A 13,145-nucleotide genomic window follows, 5' to 3' on the forward strand; every position below is an offset into this window, starting at 1 on the left:
TAGGTGGGGAAGCATGGTTAGTGCAGGCTTGGAGGGCCAAAGGACCTTTTCCTGTGTTGTAATTTTCTTTGTTCTTTGGTTGTACAATATCATTTTTTTTGTTGTTTGTAATTGGTAAAAATTGTTGCTAATTTTCTTACAATACATGTTCTTAAATAAACTTTGTTTGATGAAATCTCCCTAGTGGGTCATTTGAATCAAATCTGAAGTTAAACCTCTCATGAACACCCGAGCTAAAAACAAATTGCAAAACTTATGATCCAGGCACATTTCATAAAACACTTTGGAGTTTAGTTATTAGTCATAAGCAGCCCTATATGAACACTGCAATTAAGTTACTGTGAAATTCCCCTACTCGCCACACTCCGGCGCTTGTTTGGGTACACTGAGGGAGAATTTAGCATGGCCCAATGCATCTAACCAGCACGTCTTTTGGACTGTGGGAGGAAATTGGAGCACCTAGAGGAAACCCATCCAGACACAGGGAGAACGTGCACGCAGTGACCCAAGCCAGGAATCGAACCTAGGTACCTAGCGCTGTGAGGCAGCAGTGCTAACCACTGTGCCACCCTACAAGTTGGATCCAAAATTGGCTCAGCAACAGGAGACAAAGGGTAAAGGTCAACGGATTTTTTAGCCAATGGAAGAGTTTCCAGTGATGTTTCACAGGGATCGGGGCTGGAGCCATTGCTGCTTATTATATACAAATGATTTGGATTCAAGTGTGAGTGGCATGATTGGGAAATGAGAAGACGCTACAAAATTTGGCCATAGTTGATAAAAACCAGGATGACTGTTGAGTCCAGAATGATATCGATGCTTTGGTTGGGTGGCAGAGAAGTGGAAATGGAATTCAATCCAATCAATTGTGAGGTAAAGCAAGTGAATACTCGATGAACAAGAATTTTGAGAGGGAATGAGGAAGTGAGACACCTTGGAATACATTCCACAGGTCCTTGAAAGGGGTAAGACATGTTGGTAAGGTGATAAAGAAAGTTTATGGAGTGCTTTCCTTTATTGGATGAAGTATTGAATGTAAAAGTAGGGATCGAAGGTGGAATTGTATAAAATGCTGGTCAGGTCACAGTTGGAGTTCTGGTAACCACATTACAGGGAAAGGATGCAGAGGATATTTACAAGAATGTTGCCAGGGCTTGAAAATTGCAGTTGTGAGGAGAGATTAGATAGGCTATGGTTGTTCTGCTAAGAACAGGGGAGACTAAGGGGTGACCTAATTGAAATGTACAAAATTATGAGAGGCATAGACAAGCAAGACTTGTTTCACTTAGCAGAGGGGTCAATTACCAGAAGACAATGATTTAAGGTGATTGGTAGAAGGATTAGAGGGAACATGTGGAAAGATCTTTTCACCTAAACAGAGTTGGGTATCTAGAATTCACTGCCCAGATTGGTGAAGCTGAAAACCTCAACTCATTCGACGGCTCTCTGGATCTGTATCTGAAATATTATAACCTGCAAGGCTACGGACCAAGTGCTGGAAAATGGGATTAAAATGAGCAGCTGGTTTCTTTTTTGGCCAGTGCAGACATGATGGGCTGAATGGCCTCTTCCCATACCATGACTTTTCTATGAGTCTATAGTTAATGAAAGTCCACTGTTTTTATTACCGATAACTCTCCATCTGAAAACAGGTACACTCTACATCATCACATCCCAGTCTCCACTTTTTAAAAATGTATCTATTAGTGTCACAAGTAGGTTTACATTAACACTGCAATGAAGTTACTGTGACAATCCCCTAGTCACCACACTCCGGCGCTTGCTTGGGTACACTGAGGGAGAATTTAGCACGGCCAATGCACCTAACCAGCACGTTTTTCGGACTGTGGGAGGAAACCAGAGCACCCGGAGGAAACCCGTGCAGATTCAGAGAGAACATGCAGACTCCATACAGTCATCCAAGCCAGGAATCAAACCCGGGTCCCTGGTGCTGTGAGGCAGCAGTGATAACAACTGTGCCATCATGTTTGAAATAGATACTTGAGTGACAGACCAGATTCCAGCACTGGTGGAACTGCTGAGATTTTCCAGCATTTTCTGTTTTGTTTCAGATTCTAGGACTGGTGGTTTCCCTCTCTCCAACACCACACAATGGTGTTGCGTTATCTAAGATGGTTCAAACTGCTGGAATCCCCTGCAATCCCATGCCCAGGACTGGCACACAATCACAATAAGGGGCCTGGCCAACAACAGATACATAATTTTTAATTGATGGGAGATAGTTTCAGTTCCTCACCTCGTCACTGGAATCCACAGTAATTTTTCTTTGCACTTTCTCATATTTCAATGGGGATAATTACAAGAGATCAAAGTGAAAAGTGGATCACGCTGTTTGTAATTACACCATTTAGAAACACCAGTATTGAATACTGAGCATAGAATTCAAATTCAAACACAGTGTCTGCATTTGGTAAGTTCCACTTGAGTTTTTGAAGGGGTAACCAAGAAGGTAGACGAGGGCATTGTAGTTGACATTGTCTACGTGGACTTTAGCAAGGCTCTTGACAGGGTATCTATCGCATGATAGGTTGTTGCATAAGGTTAAATCTCACGGGATCCAGAGAGGATGGTTGGAGGTCTGTGACCAGCAACGTACCTCAGGGATTAGTGTTGGGTCCACTGTTATTTGTCATTTATATTAATGATTTGGAAGAGAATTTAGGAGACATGATCAAGTTTGCAGATGACACCAAGATTGGTGGCATAGTGGACAGTGAAGGTTATCTAAGATTGCAACAGTATCTTGATCAATTGGGCCAATGGCAGATGGAATTTAACTTAGGTAAATGTGAGGTGATGCATTTTGGCAGACTGAACCCGGGCAGGACTTACTCAGTTAATGGTAGGGCACTGGGGAGAATTACAGAACAAAGAGATCTAGGGATTCAGGTTCATAGCTCCTTGAAAGTGGAGTCACGGGTGGACAGAGTGATGAAGAAGGCATTCAGCATGCTTGGTTTCATTGATCAGAACAGTGAGTATAGGAGTTGGGACATTTTGTTGAAATTGTACAAGACATTGGTAAGGCCATACTTGAAATATTGTGTACAGTTCTGGTCACCCTATAATAGAAAAAATATTATTAAACTAGAGAGTGCAGAAAAGATGTACTAGAATGCTACCATGACTTGATGGTTTGTGTTATAAGGAGATGCTGAATAAACTGAGAGCTTTTCATTGGAGCATAGTTGGCTTAAGGGTGATCTTATACAGGTCAATAAAATAATGAGGGGCATTGATCAGCTAGATAGTCAACACCTTTTCCTAAAGGTAGGGGAGTCTGAAACTAGAGGGCACAGGTTTAAGTTGAGAGCGGAGAAATACAGAAGGGTCTAGAGGGGCAATTTTTCATACAGAGGATGGTCTCTGGAACAAGCTGCCAGAGGTAGTGGTAGAGGCGGATACAATTTTGTCTTTTAAAAAGCATTTAGACGATTACATGGGTAACATTGGTATCGAGGGATATGGGCCAAATATTGGCAACTGGGACTAGCTTAATGGTTAAAAACTGGACGGCATGTACAAGTTGGGCCAAAGGGCCTCTTTCTATGCTGTAATCCTATATGACTCTATAGCCACTTCACCACAGAATAGGGAGGGGACAATCACAAGAAAATCAATTCTGTCAATTCTCTCATGAATTTTAGTGACCCAGCCCAAAGCAGCATTAACCAAAAATTGGAATAAATCATCCTCAGCTATGTCCTCCAGGGAGCAGTGTACACAAAATATACAAGGTTTATCCTGTTATTTGGGTCGGTCTTTCGGGTCAAACCATCATATAGTTGAAGTGTTGGAATATCTGTAATTTTTAGTGTAGTCTATATAATTACATATATAAAGCAAATCATATACAGAACCTGCTCATTTTCTTTCAAACTTCAGCTAACACATTCCTATCAGCTGCTGCTCTGTTCCTCCAGTGTTTTATTTTCATCACAACCCTCCTAACTTTAGCCACGGCTCCTGCTACTGATTCTAAGTGTCCTCTTTATTCAGCTAGTCTGATTGACTGGTTCCGCTTGTAACCAAGCAAAGCCATCACTTCACTATCACGGTGCTGGGCAAAACAAAAAATCAGCAGAACAACCAGGTTCTGCACCGACACAGCATCACTTCAATATGTTAGCTGGACTGCTTCACTGAGACCTTTTGCTTGTAAAGCAACCACTAAACTACAGAAACAATACCTGCTTCGCTCTATACTGAATCAGAGGCCAGATTTTCTTTTTATTCATTCGTGAGACATGGGCGTCGCTGCCTGGGCCAGCATTTAATGCCCATCCCTAGTTGCCTTTGGAGGGCAGTTGAGAATCAATCACATTGCTGTGGCTCTGGAGTAAGTCAGACCAGTCAAGGGCTGCAGATTTCCTTCCCTAAAGGACATTAGGAGCCAGATGGGTTTTTCCGACAATCGGCAATGGTTTCATGGTCAATATAGATTCTTAATTCCAGATATTTTTTAATTGAATTCAAATTCCACTATCTGCCGTAGCAGGATTTGAACATTAGCTGAGTTTCTGGATTAATACTCTCGCGATAATACTACTAAGCCATCACCTATTGTTAATGGTTTGTTAATTGAGTATTAATTGTATTGAGGTGGTAGGTATTAAGGATTCACCTACACCTCTATACATTGGAATAGATGCCTCTTTGAGAGGTTTTTATTATGTTAATTAGTTTATTTTAGTTGTTATTCAAAAGAGTACATATAAGAACAGAACAAAATTGGGTTTGGAGGTGCATGCTTGTAATAAATATCATACAAATCATAGAAACCCTACAGTGCAGAAAGAGGCTATTTGGCCCATTGAGTCTGCACCAACCACAATCCCACCCAGGCCTTACCCCCATATTCCTACATATTTTACTCACTAATCCCTCTGACCTCGCATCTCAGGACACTAGGGGCAATTTCAGCATGGCCAATCAACCTAACCCGCACATCTTTGGACTGTGGGAGGAAATCGGGGCACCCAGATGAAATCCACTCAGACGCGAGGAGAATGTGCAAACTTCACACAAACAGTGACCCAAGCCGAGAATGGAACCCAGGTCCCTGGAACTGTGAAGCAGCAGTGCTAACCGCTGTGCTACCGTGTATATCATTGCAAATAAAAAAAAATTACAAAGTGTGTAAAAACTAGGCTCAAATTCCATCTTTCACTTCCTCGCTTTCTTGAATAGAGCAACGATTATCCATGAGTAAGACAAATTTTACTTTTATTCAAAGCATTTCTAGTTTTATAAGCGGACATGTATAAAACTCAGTGTGACTAGTGCTTAAGCCCCAAAACTCTCCAATTCCCCCCATTATGTACATCCCAGATTTTTTACTACACCTGATGTAATCTCTTAGGGTCAACTTTTTCAAGATGAACTAAAGGCTTCAGTTGTTCTGAAAAATTTTTCATGTCATCTGACACAGCATCCTGGCCAGGAGGTGCCACCACATTCAGTTCTACCAGGTATGACAATGAGAGCGGCTCAATATTATCAATGTTACCCGGAAGCAAAATCCGAAAGATCTTAGACACCACAATCTTCATAATCCCTTTGCGGAAAACATGTCCCTTCACCACAAACTCATGATCCATTCGGAAGCCCATCTCTATCAGAAACTCGGTTAGGCTGTCAGAAGTGGCAATGTCCACGCAGTTTCGTACCAGCGCTGATCGATTTTTGTCTCCAATTTCAGGCTGCCCAAGGTAGCGGAGGTGCCATGGCATGCCAGGCTTGTCCACGGCACGTCGGGCCCGTAAAATAAATGGACTTCCTTGCTGGGCTTTTAACAGAAAAACCAGCTCGTGGTCTACAAAGGTTTCTGGCTCCATATTATCACAAAGGCCACGCAATCGATGAAGAAGACTTTCCAGACTCTGGTCCAGCACGCTCCCTGGGGAAATCAGAACCATTTATAATCATTGAAGAAAGATGATTTTCACAAAGCTGAATACTGAGGGAAAAGCAGCAGCGTTCTAATCGTTTGACATTTTTTCACAATGAAATCATTGATGTTGGAATTCTACACTTAATAGTCAAACAATCACTATAGAACTCAGACATTCTTGAATAGAGACAAGAAGCTTTCCAAAGAACAAAAAAAATTACAGCGCAGGAACAGGCCTTTCAGCCCTCCAAGCCTGCAGCCGATCATGCTGCCTGACAGAACTAAAACCCGCAAACCCACTGGGGACCATGTCTCTCTGTTCCCATCCTATTCATGTATTTGTCAAGACACCCCTTAAAAAGTCACTATTGCACCTGCTTCCACAACATCCCTCAGCAGCGAGTTCCAGGCACCCACCATCCTCTGTGTAAAAAAACTTGCCTCGTACATCTCCTTTAAACCTTGCCCCTCACATCTTAAACCTATGCCTCCTAGTAATTGACTCTTCCACCCTGGGAAATAACTTCTGACTATCCACTCTGCCCATGCCTCTCAATCTTGTAGACTTCTATAAAGTAATCCCTCAACCTCTGTCATGTTCAGGACAAAATGTAAGAATGCCAAATTTCAAACAATCACAACAATTTATACAACAGGGAATTTATACTACATGGTAGCACAGTAGCACTGTGGGGTGGAACGGTAGCACTATAGTTAGCACTACTGCCTCACAGCGCCAGAGACCCGGGTTCAATTCCTGGCTTGAGTCACTGTCTGTATGGAGTTTGTATGTTCTCCCTGTATCTGCATGGGTTTCCTTCGGGTGCTCCAGTTTCCTCCCACATTCTGAAAGACGTGCTGGTTAAGTGCATTGACCCAAACAGACACTGAACTGTGGTGACTAGGGGAATTTCACAGTAACTTCATTGCAGTGCTAATTTAAGCCTTATTTGTGACTAATAAATAAACTTTACTTTTACTTTATCCTTTTCTCTTGTGGTATAGATTATTGTGATCATTTGAAATTTGGCATTCTTGCATTTGTCCTGACGAATGCAAGATGAAAAACTTCAGTAACAAATCTCTTCATTCTGCAACATTCAAGTCTTAATATTGTTAGTTTTTGGAAAAAAATAGATTTTATTACCTTTTGTTTAAACAAAGATCAAAACAGAATTAATAACTCAGTCAGACCAGGCCAGAATATTTCTGTACAGCAAGATCATAGCTCTGTCCTCAGCTGAACTAGTATCAAGATCACTAGAATTGATATCAATGATCCTGGTTAAGGGGAGGGAAATAGCCAGGTTTCAGCCTCTAGTTCACTTTCAAGAGGCCTCAGCTGGGAGGCAAGGACAGGAACATGTCAGGCTATTACTGGAAGATATCCATACAACCATGTCCACAGGTTAAATGGAGCAAAAAAACCTGGCAGACTAAAAAAAATAAAATACACCTATTACTCTGCCCAAAAGAGTGAAGCGTCTTGTACCTCAGCCCATGCCAGACTACCTGCAGATCCCCATCAGCACACAGTCAGAGTCAAGCTATATGATTCAATAAGGGACAGGACTGATGGGATGAACTGCACCTACCAATCACTCGATCATTGGTTTTAGGGCTAAAACAGTCATTTATTTACTTTAACCATATAACAATAAAATTAAGACTATTTTCATACCTTGCAGAATGTATTCCATCATGTTGATGGTTCCACCAATAACGGGTAGCACGGTTACAGGAGGAGCCTCCATTTTGACAAGTCTCCAGCAGACCTAGCTGGGAGAGAAAAAACTAGTGTCTAAAGACTGGAATGTTTGCAAACTGGACATCAGCAAAGTTGAGGTTTTAAGAACAACTTGTGTCTATATGGCACTATTAGTAAAGTATGCCAACTTGCTTTATTCAAGGCAGGGGGTGGGGGTGGTGGAATTTGAGACCAGGGGGAGATCAGCTAAGATCTGATTGAATCACCGAGCAGGCTCAAAAGGGCTGAATTGCTCCTAATTCCTGTTAATATTGGGTTTGCACACTAAGATATCTCACAACACTGAGGAGATATTAGGGCAGAAGGCCTAATACTTTGTTCAGAGAGACAAGGTAAAGGAGCATCTTAAAGGACAATCTTAAAGGACAGAGCAAGGTGGAGAGACTTAGAGAGGAAATTTCAGAGTCTGGGACCCAGGCAGCTGAAGGCACAGTTGCCAGTGGTGGGGCAAGGAAATTAGAGATGCACAATGTCAAGAGTTAGAGAAATGCAGAGTCTTGGAAGATTGTAGGGCTGCTGGAGATGACAGAGATAAGGAGTCCATGAAGGATCAGAATTCTAAGACTGGTGTGTCGCTGGACTGGGAGCCAGTATACATCAGCAAGCACATGGGTGATGGGTGAAAGTGACTTGGTGACAAATTAGGATCTAGGCAGCAGAGTTTTAGATGAGCTGAAATTTATAAGTTTATGGCAGTTGGCTATGGGAGGTTGACCAGCAGATTTTAGAATAGTCAAATCTGGAGAAAACAAAGACATGGCTAAGGACGAAGGCAGGGATGGAGATGGGTAATATGAGTGTGACATTATCTGGTTTCAGTGATACACATGGGGTGAGAACATGGTCCAAACATGGGAGCTGCAGCAAAAACAGGTACAGATTTAACAGGCTTCAACTAAATCAAGAACTTGAAAGGAACGAGTGGAATGAGAGGTTGGAGACGGAACAGCAATTTGCTCCATCAGAGGAGACAAGGCTGTGATTTTTGAGGAGGGGGTGACAGCAGCAGCCTTAAAAGCAAGGGGTTCAACATCTGAAGAGAGGGAACAGTTATTAAAACAGGAACAAATGTGGAAAATAGCAAAAAAATTGGGAGATCATCAACTTAATAGATATAGGGTGGACAATGCAGGAAATGGGTCACATCTCAGGAAGGCCATGAGGGGAGAAAGGTGAAATATTATGAACAGATTTCAATAACAGTTTGTTAGGTTGGTTTGGAGGGTAAGGGGCAGAAAGGATGTGACAGAGACAGCTGAACAAGTGGGTCTTTCTGGGAAGTGACCATGAAGTCCATGAGTTCCTCACACCTTCTGTGTGGGAAATGAGGGTGGGTGAGTGAAGAAGAATGAAAATGAAGCTTTATATTTGTATTCCATGGTGATCCTGGAATACTGAGCAGTTCTGACAGAGGACAGCAACAACAGTGGCACGGTGGCACTGTAAGAACTGTTGCTTCACAGCACCAGAGACCCAGGTTCGATTCCTGGCTTGAGTGACTGTGCGCAATGTACACATTCTCCCTGTGTCTGAGTAGGTTTCCTCCAGGTGCTCCAGATTCCTCCCACAGTCCAAAAAACGCGCTTGTTAGTGCACTAGCAATGCTAAATTCACCCTCAGTGTACCTGAACAGGCGCCCAGACTGTGGCAACTGGGGAATTTTCACAGTAACTTCACTACAGTGTTAATGTAAGCCTACTTGTGATATTAATAAATAAACCTTAAAAACGTAACACTGGAATTTAGAAGGATGAGAGGGCATCTGATTGAGCTACATAAAATTTTAAAAGGGATTGATAAAATAAATGTAGACCAAATGTTTCCCCTTCAGGGGCACTCTCAAACAAGAGATCACAGGTATAGGTTGAAAAGTGGTACATTTAAAACTGCAATGAGAAGGAATTGTTTCTCACAGAGGGTGGTGAATTTGTGGAACTCACTGCCCCGTAGCACAGTGGAGTCTGAATCTTTGAATGGTTTCAAGGAGATAGATATACTTCTGAGTAATAAACAAAAGAGGGGGGAACATGGGGAACAGATGGGGAGATGGATTTGAAACCAGGGAGAGATTAATCATGATCTGAATGAATGGCAGAGTAAGCTGGAAGGGTTGGATTGCTCTTAATTCCTCTGTTAATATCGGGGTGAGCACAGTAAGAAATCTCACAACACCAGGTTCAAGTCCAACAGGTTTATTTGGAATTATGAGCTTTCGGGAGCGCTGTCCCTCATCAGGGGAGTGGAGGGATAAGTCCACAGGACTTCGACAAAGGGTCATCTGGAAATGCCAGCTCTGTCCTCTCCCCACAGACGCTGCCAGACCTGCTGAGATTTTCCAGTCTCCACCTCATTATTGGGTTCCTCCCGCTTTGATCACATTTATTTCAATGTTTAGCCTGTTTCTGACGCCGGTCACTGACTCAGAGCAGCTCAGACAGGCCGACAATATCTGCCCAGCTCCCCTGGGGGGGGGGGGGGGGGAGTTCAGGCGGGAACTGAGGGGGACCCCCGGACCCCGGACTCATTCCCACTGCCAGAGCCGCTGATCCGACCCGTTCCCCGGGGGAGGGGAGGAGGGGGGGAGGCAGCCCCCCGATACCCCCTTCTCCCTCCCCCAACTTCACTCACCCGCTCCTCCCGCCGCCGGAAGCCACCCTCAGCCCGGGGCCACACCGGAAGTTCCCCGCGTGCAGCCGCCAAAACCTTCCGACCGGAAACAAGACCCGGAACCCGGGGGAGGGGGAAGAGACTGCGTGCGGAGCCTGACTCTCCGACCCCTGACCCCCGAGTTCCTCCTTCCCCCCCCGCCCCCACCCGGATCAGATTCCGTTGGGCGGCGGCTGTTGATCTGTCACTGAGTCCGGCCCGGAGCCTGCGGGAGGCCGGGTGTCCGGAGCCGGGACTGGGCTCCTGGGCTCCTGACACATTCCGGGGTTTTAGCCGTTGGGATGGGCAGCCGCTGGTTTAGGGAGCGGTGAGGATTCTCTCATCAGCGGGTTAAAGGCCAACCGGGAATCACGAGCTTTCGGAGCGCTGCTCCTTCAGGTAGAGAAGGAGCGACACTCCGAAAGCTCGTGCTACCAAATTAAACCTGTTGGACTTTAACCCGGTGATGAGAGAATTCTCACAGTGTTTACCCCAGTCCAACACTGGCATTTCCATGTTAGACAATATTGCCAGTATTTACTCTGTGCCATATCCCTCTCCCAGGCTGACTGTGTTTAAACCACTGGAATATTCACATCCAGTGATTTGATTTATTGTCGTATGTATTAACGTACAGTGAAAAGTATTGTTTCTTGCGCGCTATACAGACAAAACATATCATTCAAAGAGAAGTGGAAGAGTGCAGAATGTAGTGTTATAGCCATAGTTAGGGTGTAGAAAAAGATCAACTTAATGCAAGGTAAGTCCATTCAAAAGTCTGACAGCAGCAGGGAAGAAACTGATTGTGTGGAGCCTTCCTGATATTGACGAGTTTTGGGGATGACATGACTCACCCCTTTCCAGAATACTGGAAATAAACTGGCTATGTAAGATTTTTAACCCATGCAAACTTTTCAAAAATCCTTAATTAGACAGTTTTTTCCCCCTACCTATTTTACTTAATTCAAACAGTACATCCTCACTGCTCCGTCCAGTGGTAATGTTGTTCCGGACAAGATCAGAAACTCCATAAAATATTTTATGATGTTCGTCAAGACCCTAACTTTTGATTTTGGCATTAGGGTGAGCAGAAGGTTTTTCACTCCAGATATGATACAAGTGACCCACTAGGAAGTTTTTAATCAAAGGAATCTCTAAGAACAGTTTGAGTATAACAAAAGGATTTGCCTTTTGGCTAAGATCAAGTGTAGTTTTGGTATCCTGCGCTTGGTTGAAGTCATGAGGTTACACTGGGGATTCATTTCAAGTAATTTTTTAAAGCAGCATCTAGGGCTTTTGGGTAAGGTGCAAGTGAGATCAAACCTTGGAGAAGGTGCAATGTCTGCTCTTGTCAGCTTGGATCTGGAATGTCTCACTTGCTGAGACTTTGAATTGGACTTTGGATTGAATTGGATATTAACAAAAAAAACTGCGCATAACTTTTACTAATTAAAATGTTTCAAAATGACAAAATATAATTCTTAACAGCTCTATTGTTCCAATTTAATAATATTCCTCCATTGATATAAATTCCTTCTTTAGAACAAGTTAGCACAGAAAACAAAGATGCTTACGTGGTACTTAATTTCCAGCTTTTTGACACTTCTGGAGAGTGATCTAGACAGGCACCGATCTTCTAATTCTCATGCAGCAACTTCCAGAGAAAGCTCCACCCCAGACAGTAGAATCTCAGAGGAAAAGGCTTATTACAGGGCAGATTCCAGCCTCCACTTCAGACAGGGCAAGATATACAGAGAAAGCAACCTCTCTCTAAAAATCTCAAAGCAGACTGAGCTTCAGTTTTCTGCGAAAACCTAGCCGTACCCATTTATATCACCTTATCTGTCCATCAACCTAATCAAGCCTCACTCTGCACTATCCCAGGGGAAACAACTAAACTCTTCATTAATTGCATTAATAGGGGAGTCCAGAACCAGGGGTCACAGTCTGAGGATTCAGGGTAGACCATTTAAGATGGAGGTGAGGAGACATTTCTTCACCCAAAGAGTGGCAAGTCTGTGGAATTCACTACCACAGAAAGTAGTTGATGCCAAAACATTGAATGTATTCGAGAGGCGGCTAGATTTAGCACTTGGGACGAATGGAATCAAGGTTGTGGGGAAAAAGCAGGATTAGGCTATTGAGTTGGACGATCAGCCATGATCGCAACAAATGGTGGAGCAGGCTCGAAGGGCCAAATGGCTTCTTCCTGCTTCCATGTTTCTATGTTTCAGATCAAAGCAACCATTGCATCAATAAGATCAATTATGTTGCTGCAGTAACAATACAGTGTTGCTGGATGTAGACAAAATGGCTCTGATAAAATGGAAGGGACTAGTAAACACTTTCAGCACAGAAACATAACTAAAATACATACCTTGAAGGCACAGTATCATAACAATAATTACATCCAAATATACATCTTGCAGCAATGACAATGGGCTGAATGGCCACTTTATGTTCCATATTATCTGTTGTTCTATAATGGGCCTGCATCCTCTTCTTACCCCACACTTGATATGGAGTGATGCCCCTATAGCTATATAGCCACTGAGGCCTGTGGTCCCCTGAAGACTGTGGCTCATTACCTAAATTACAATCACCTGGATACAAACACAGCGCCTGCAGAAACATTGTCTTTTTATAATTTCAGTTACTGCACAAAAATGCAGGTTCTGGGAAACGTTTTGTGGAACTGCTGTGTACAAACTCCTGGACAGAACTGCTCCAGTTCACTCATTGTGAAACATTTTCAAAAAAATTTCCCCTCCTGACCCCTACTCCCAAAACTTGACCAGTTCAATGCTTCTCATCTCC

At 43.3% G+C, this 13,145-nt stretch overlaps 1 protein-coding gene across 3 annotated transcripts; it reads right to left on the reverse strand.

The window, feature by feature from the left end:
* Window positions 1-323: 323 nt before the first annotated feature.
* On the reverse strand, window positions 324-10,393 carry med18 (mediator of RNA polymerase II transcription, subunit 18 homolog (yeast)). Of its 3 annotated transcripts, none has more exons than XM_080211440.1 (3): window positions 10,311-10,393; window positions 7,596-7,693; window positions 324-5,920 (listed from the first exon to the last, which is right to left on the reverse strand). In XM_080211440.1, the coding sequence occupies exons 2-3, from the start codon at window positions 7,666-7,668 to the stop codon at window positions 5,361-5,363; spliced, it is 633 nt and encodes a 210-aa protein (XP_080067566.1). In that variant the 5' UTR covers window positions 7,669-7,693; window positions 10,311-10,393; the 3' UTR covers window positions 324-5,360. The 3 variants fall into 3 exon arrangements, with proteins under 3 accessions (XP_080067566.1, XP_080067567.1, XP_080067568.1); XM_080211441.1 differs by having other exon boundaries at window positions 7,596-7,689; window positions 10,311-10,361; XM_080211442.1 differs by lacking the exon at window positions 10,311-10,393 and adding an exon at window positions 10,005-10,104.
* Between the last annotated feature and the right edge of the window lie 2,752 nt (window positions 10,394-13,145).

Source organism: Carcharhinus amblyrhynchos, chromosome 24 (genome assembly GCF_965287045.1).
Source record: "Carcharhinus amblyrhynchos chromosome 24, sCarAmb.v2.hapA, whole genome shotgun sequence".
NCBI lineage: Eukaryota > Metazoa > Chordata > Chondrichthyes > Carcharhiniformes > Carcharhinidae > Carcharhinus > Carcharhinus amblyrhynchos.

Bases quoted from the DNA above. Each gene is read 5' to 3' on its own strand.
- med18 (XM_080211440.1), bottom strand. From the start codon at position 7,668: ATGGAGGCTCCTCCTGTAACCGTGCTACCCGTTATTGGTGGAACCATC. The intron at 5,921-7,595 runs GTATGAAAATAG...TGATTTCCCCAG, and splicing joins GATGGAATACATTCTGCAAG to GGAGCGTGCTGGACCAGAGT.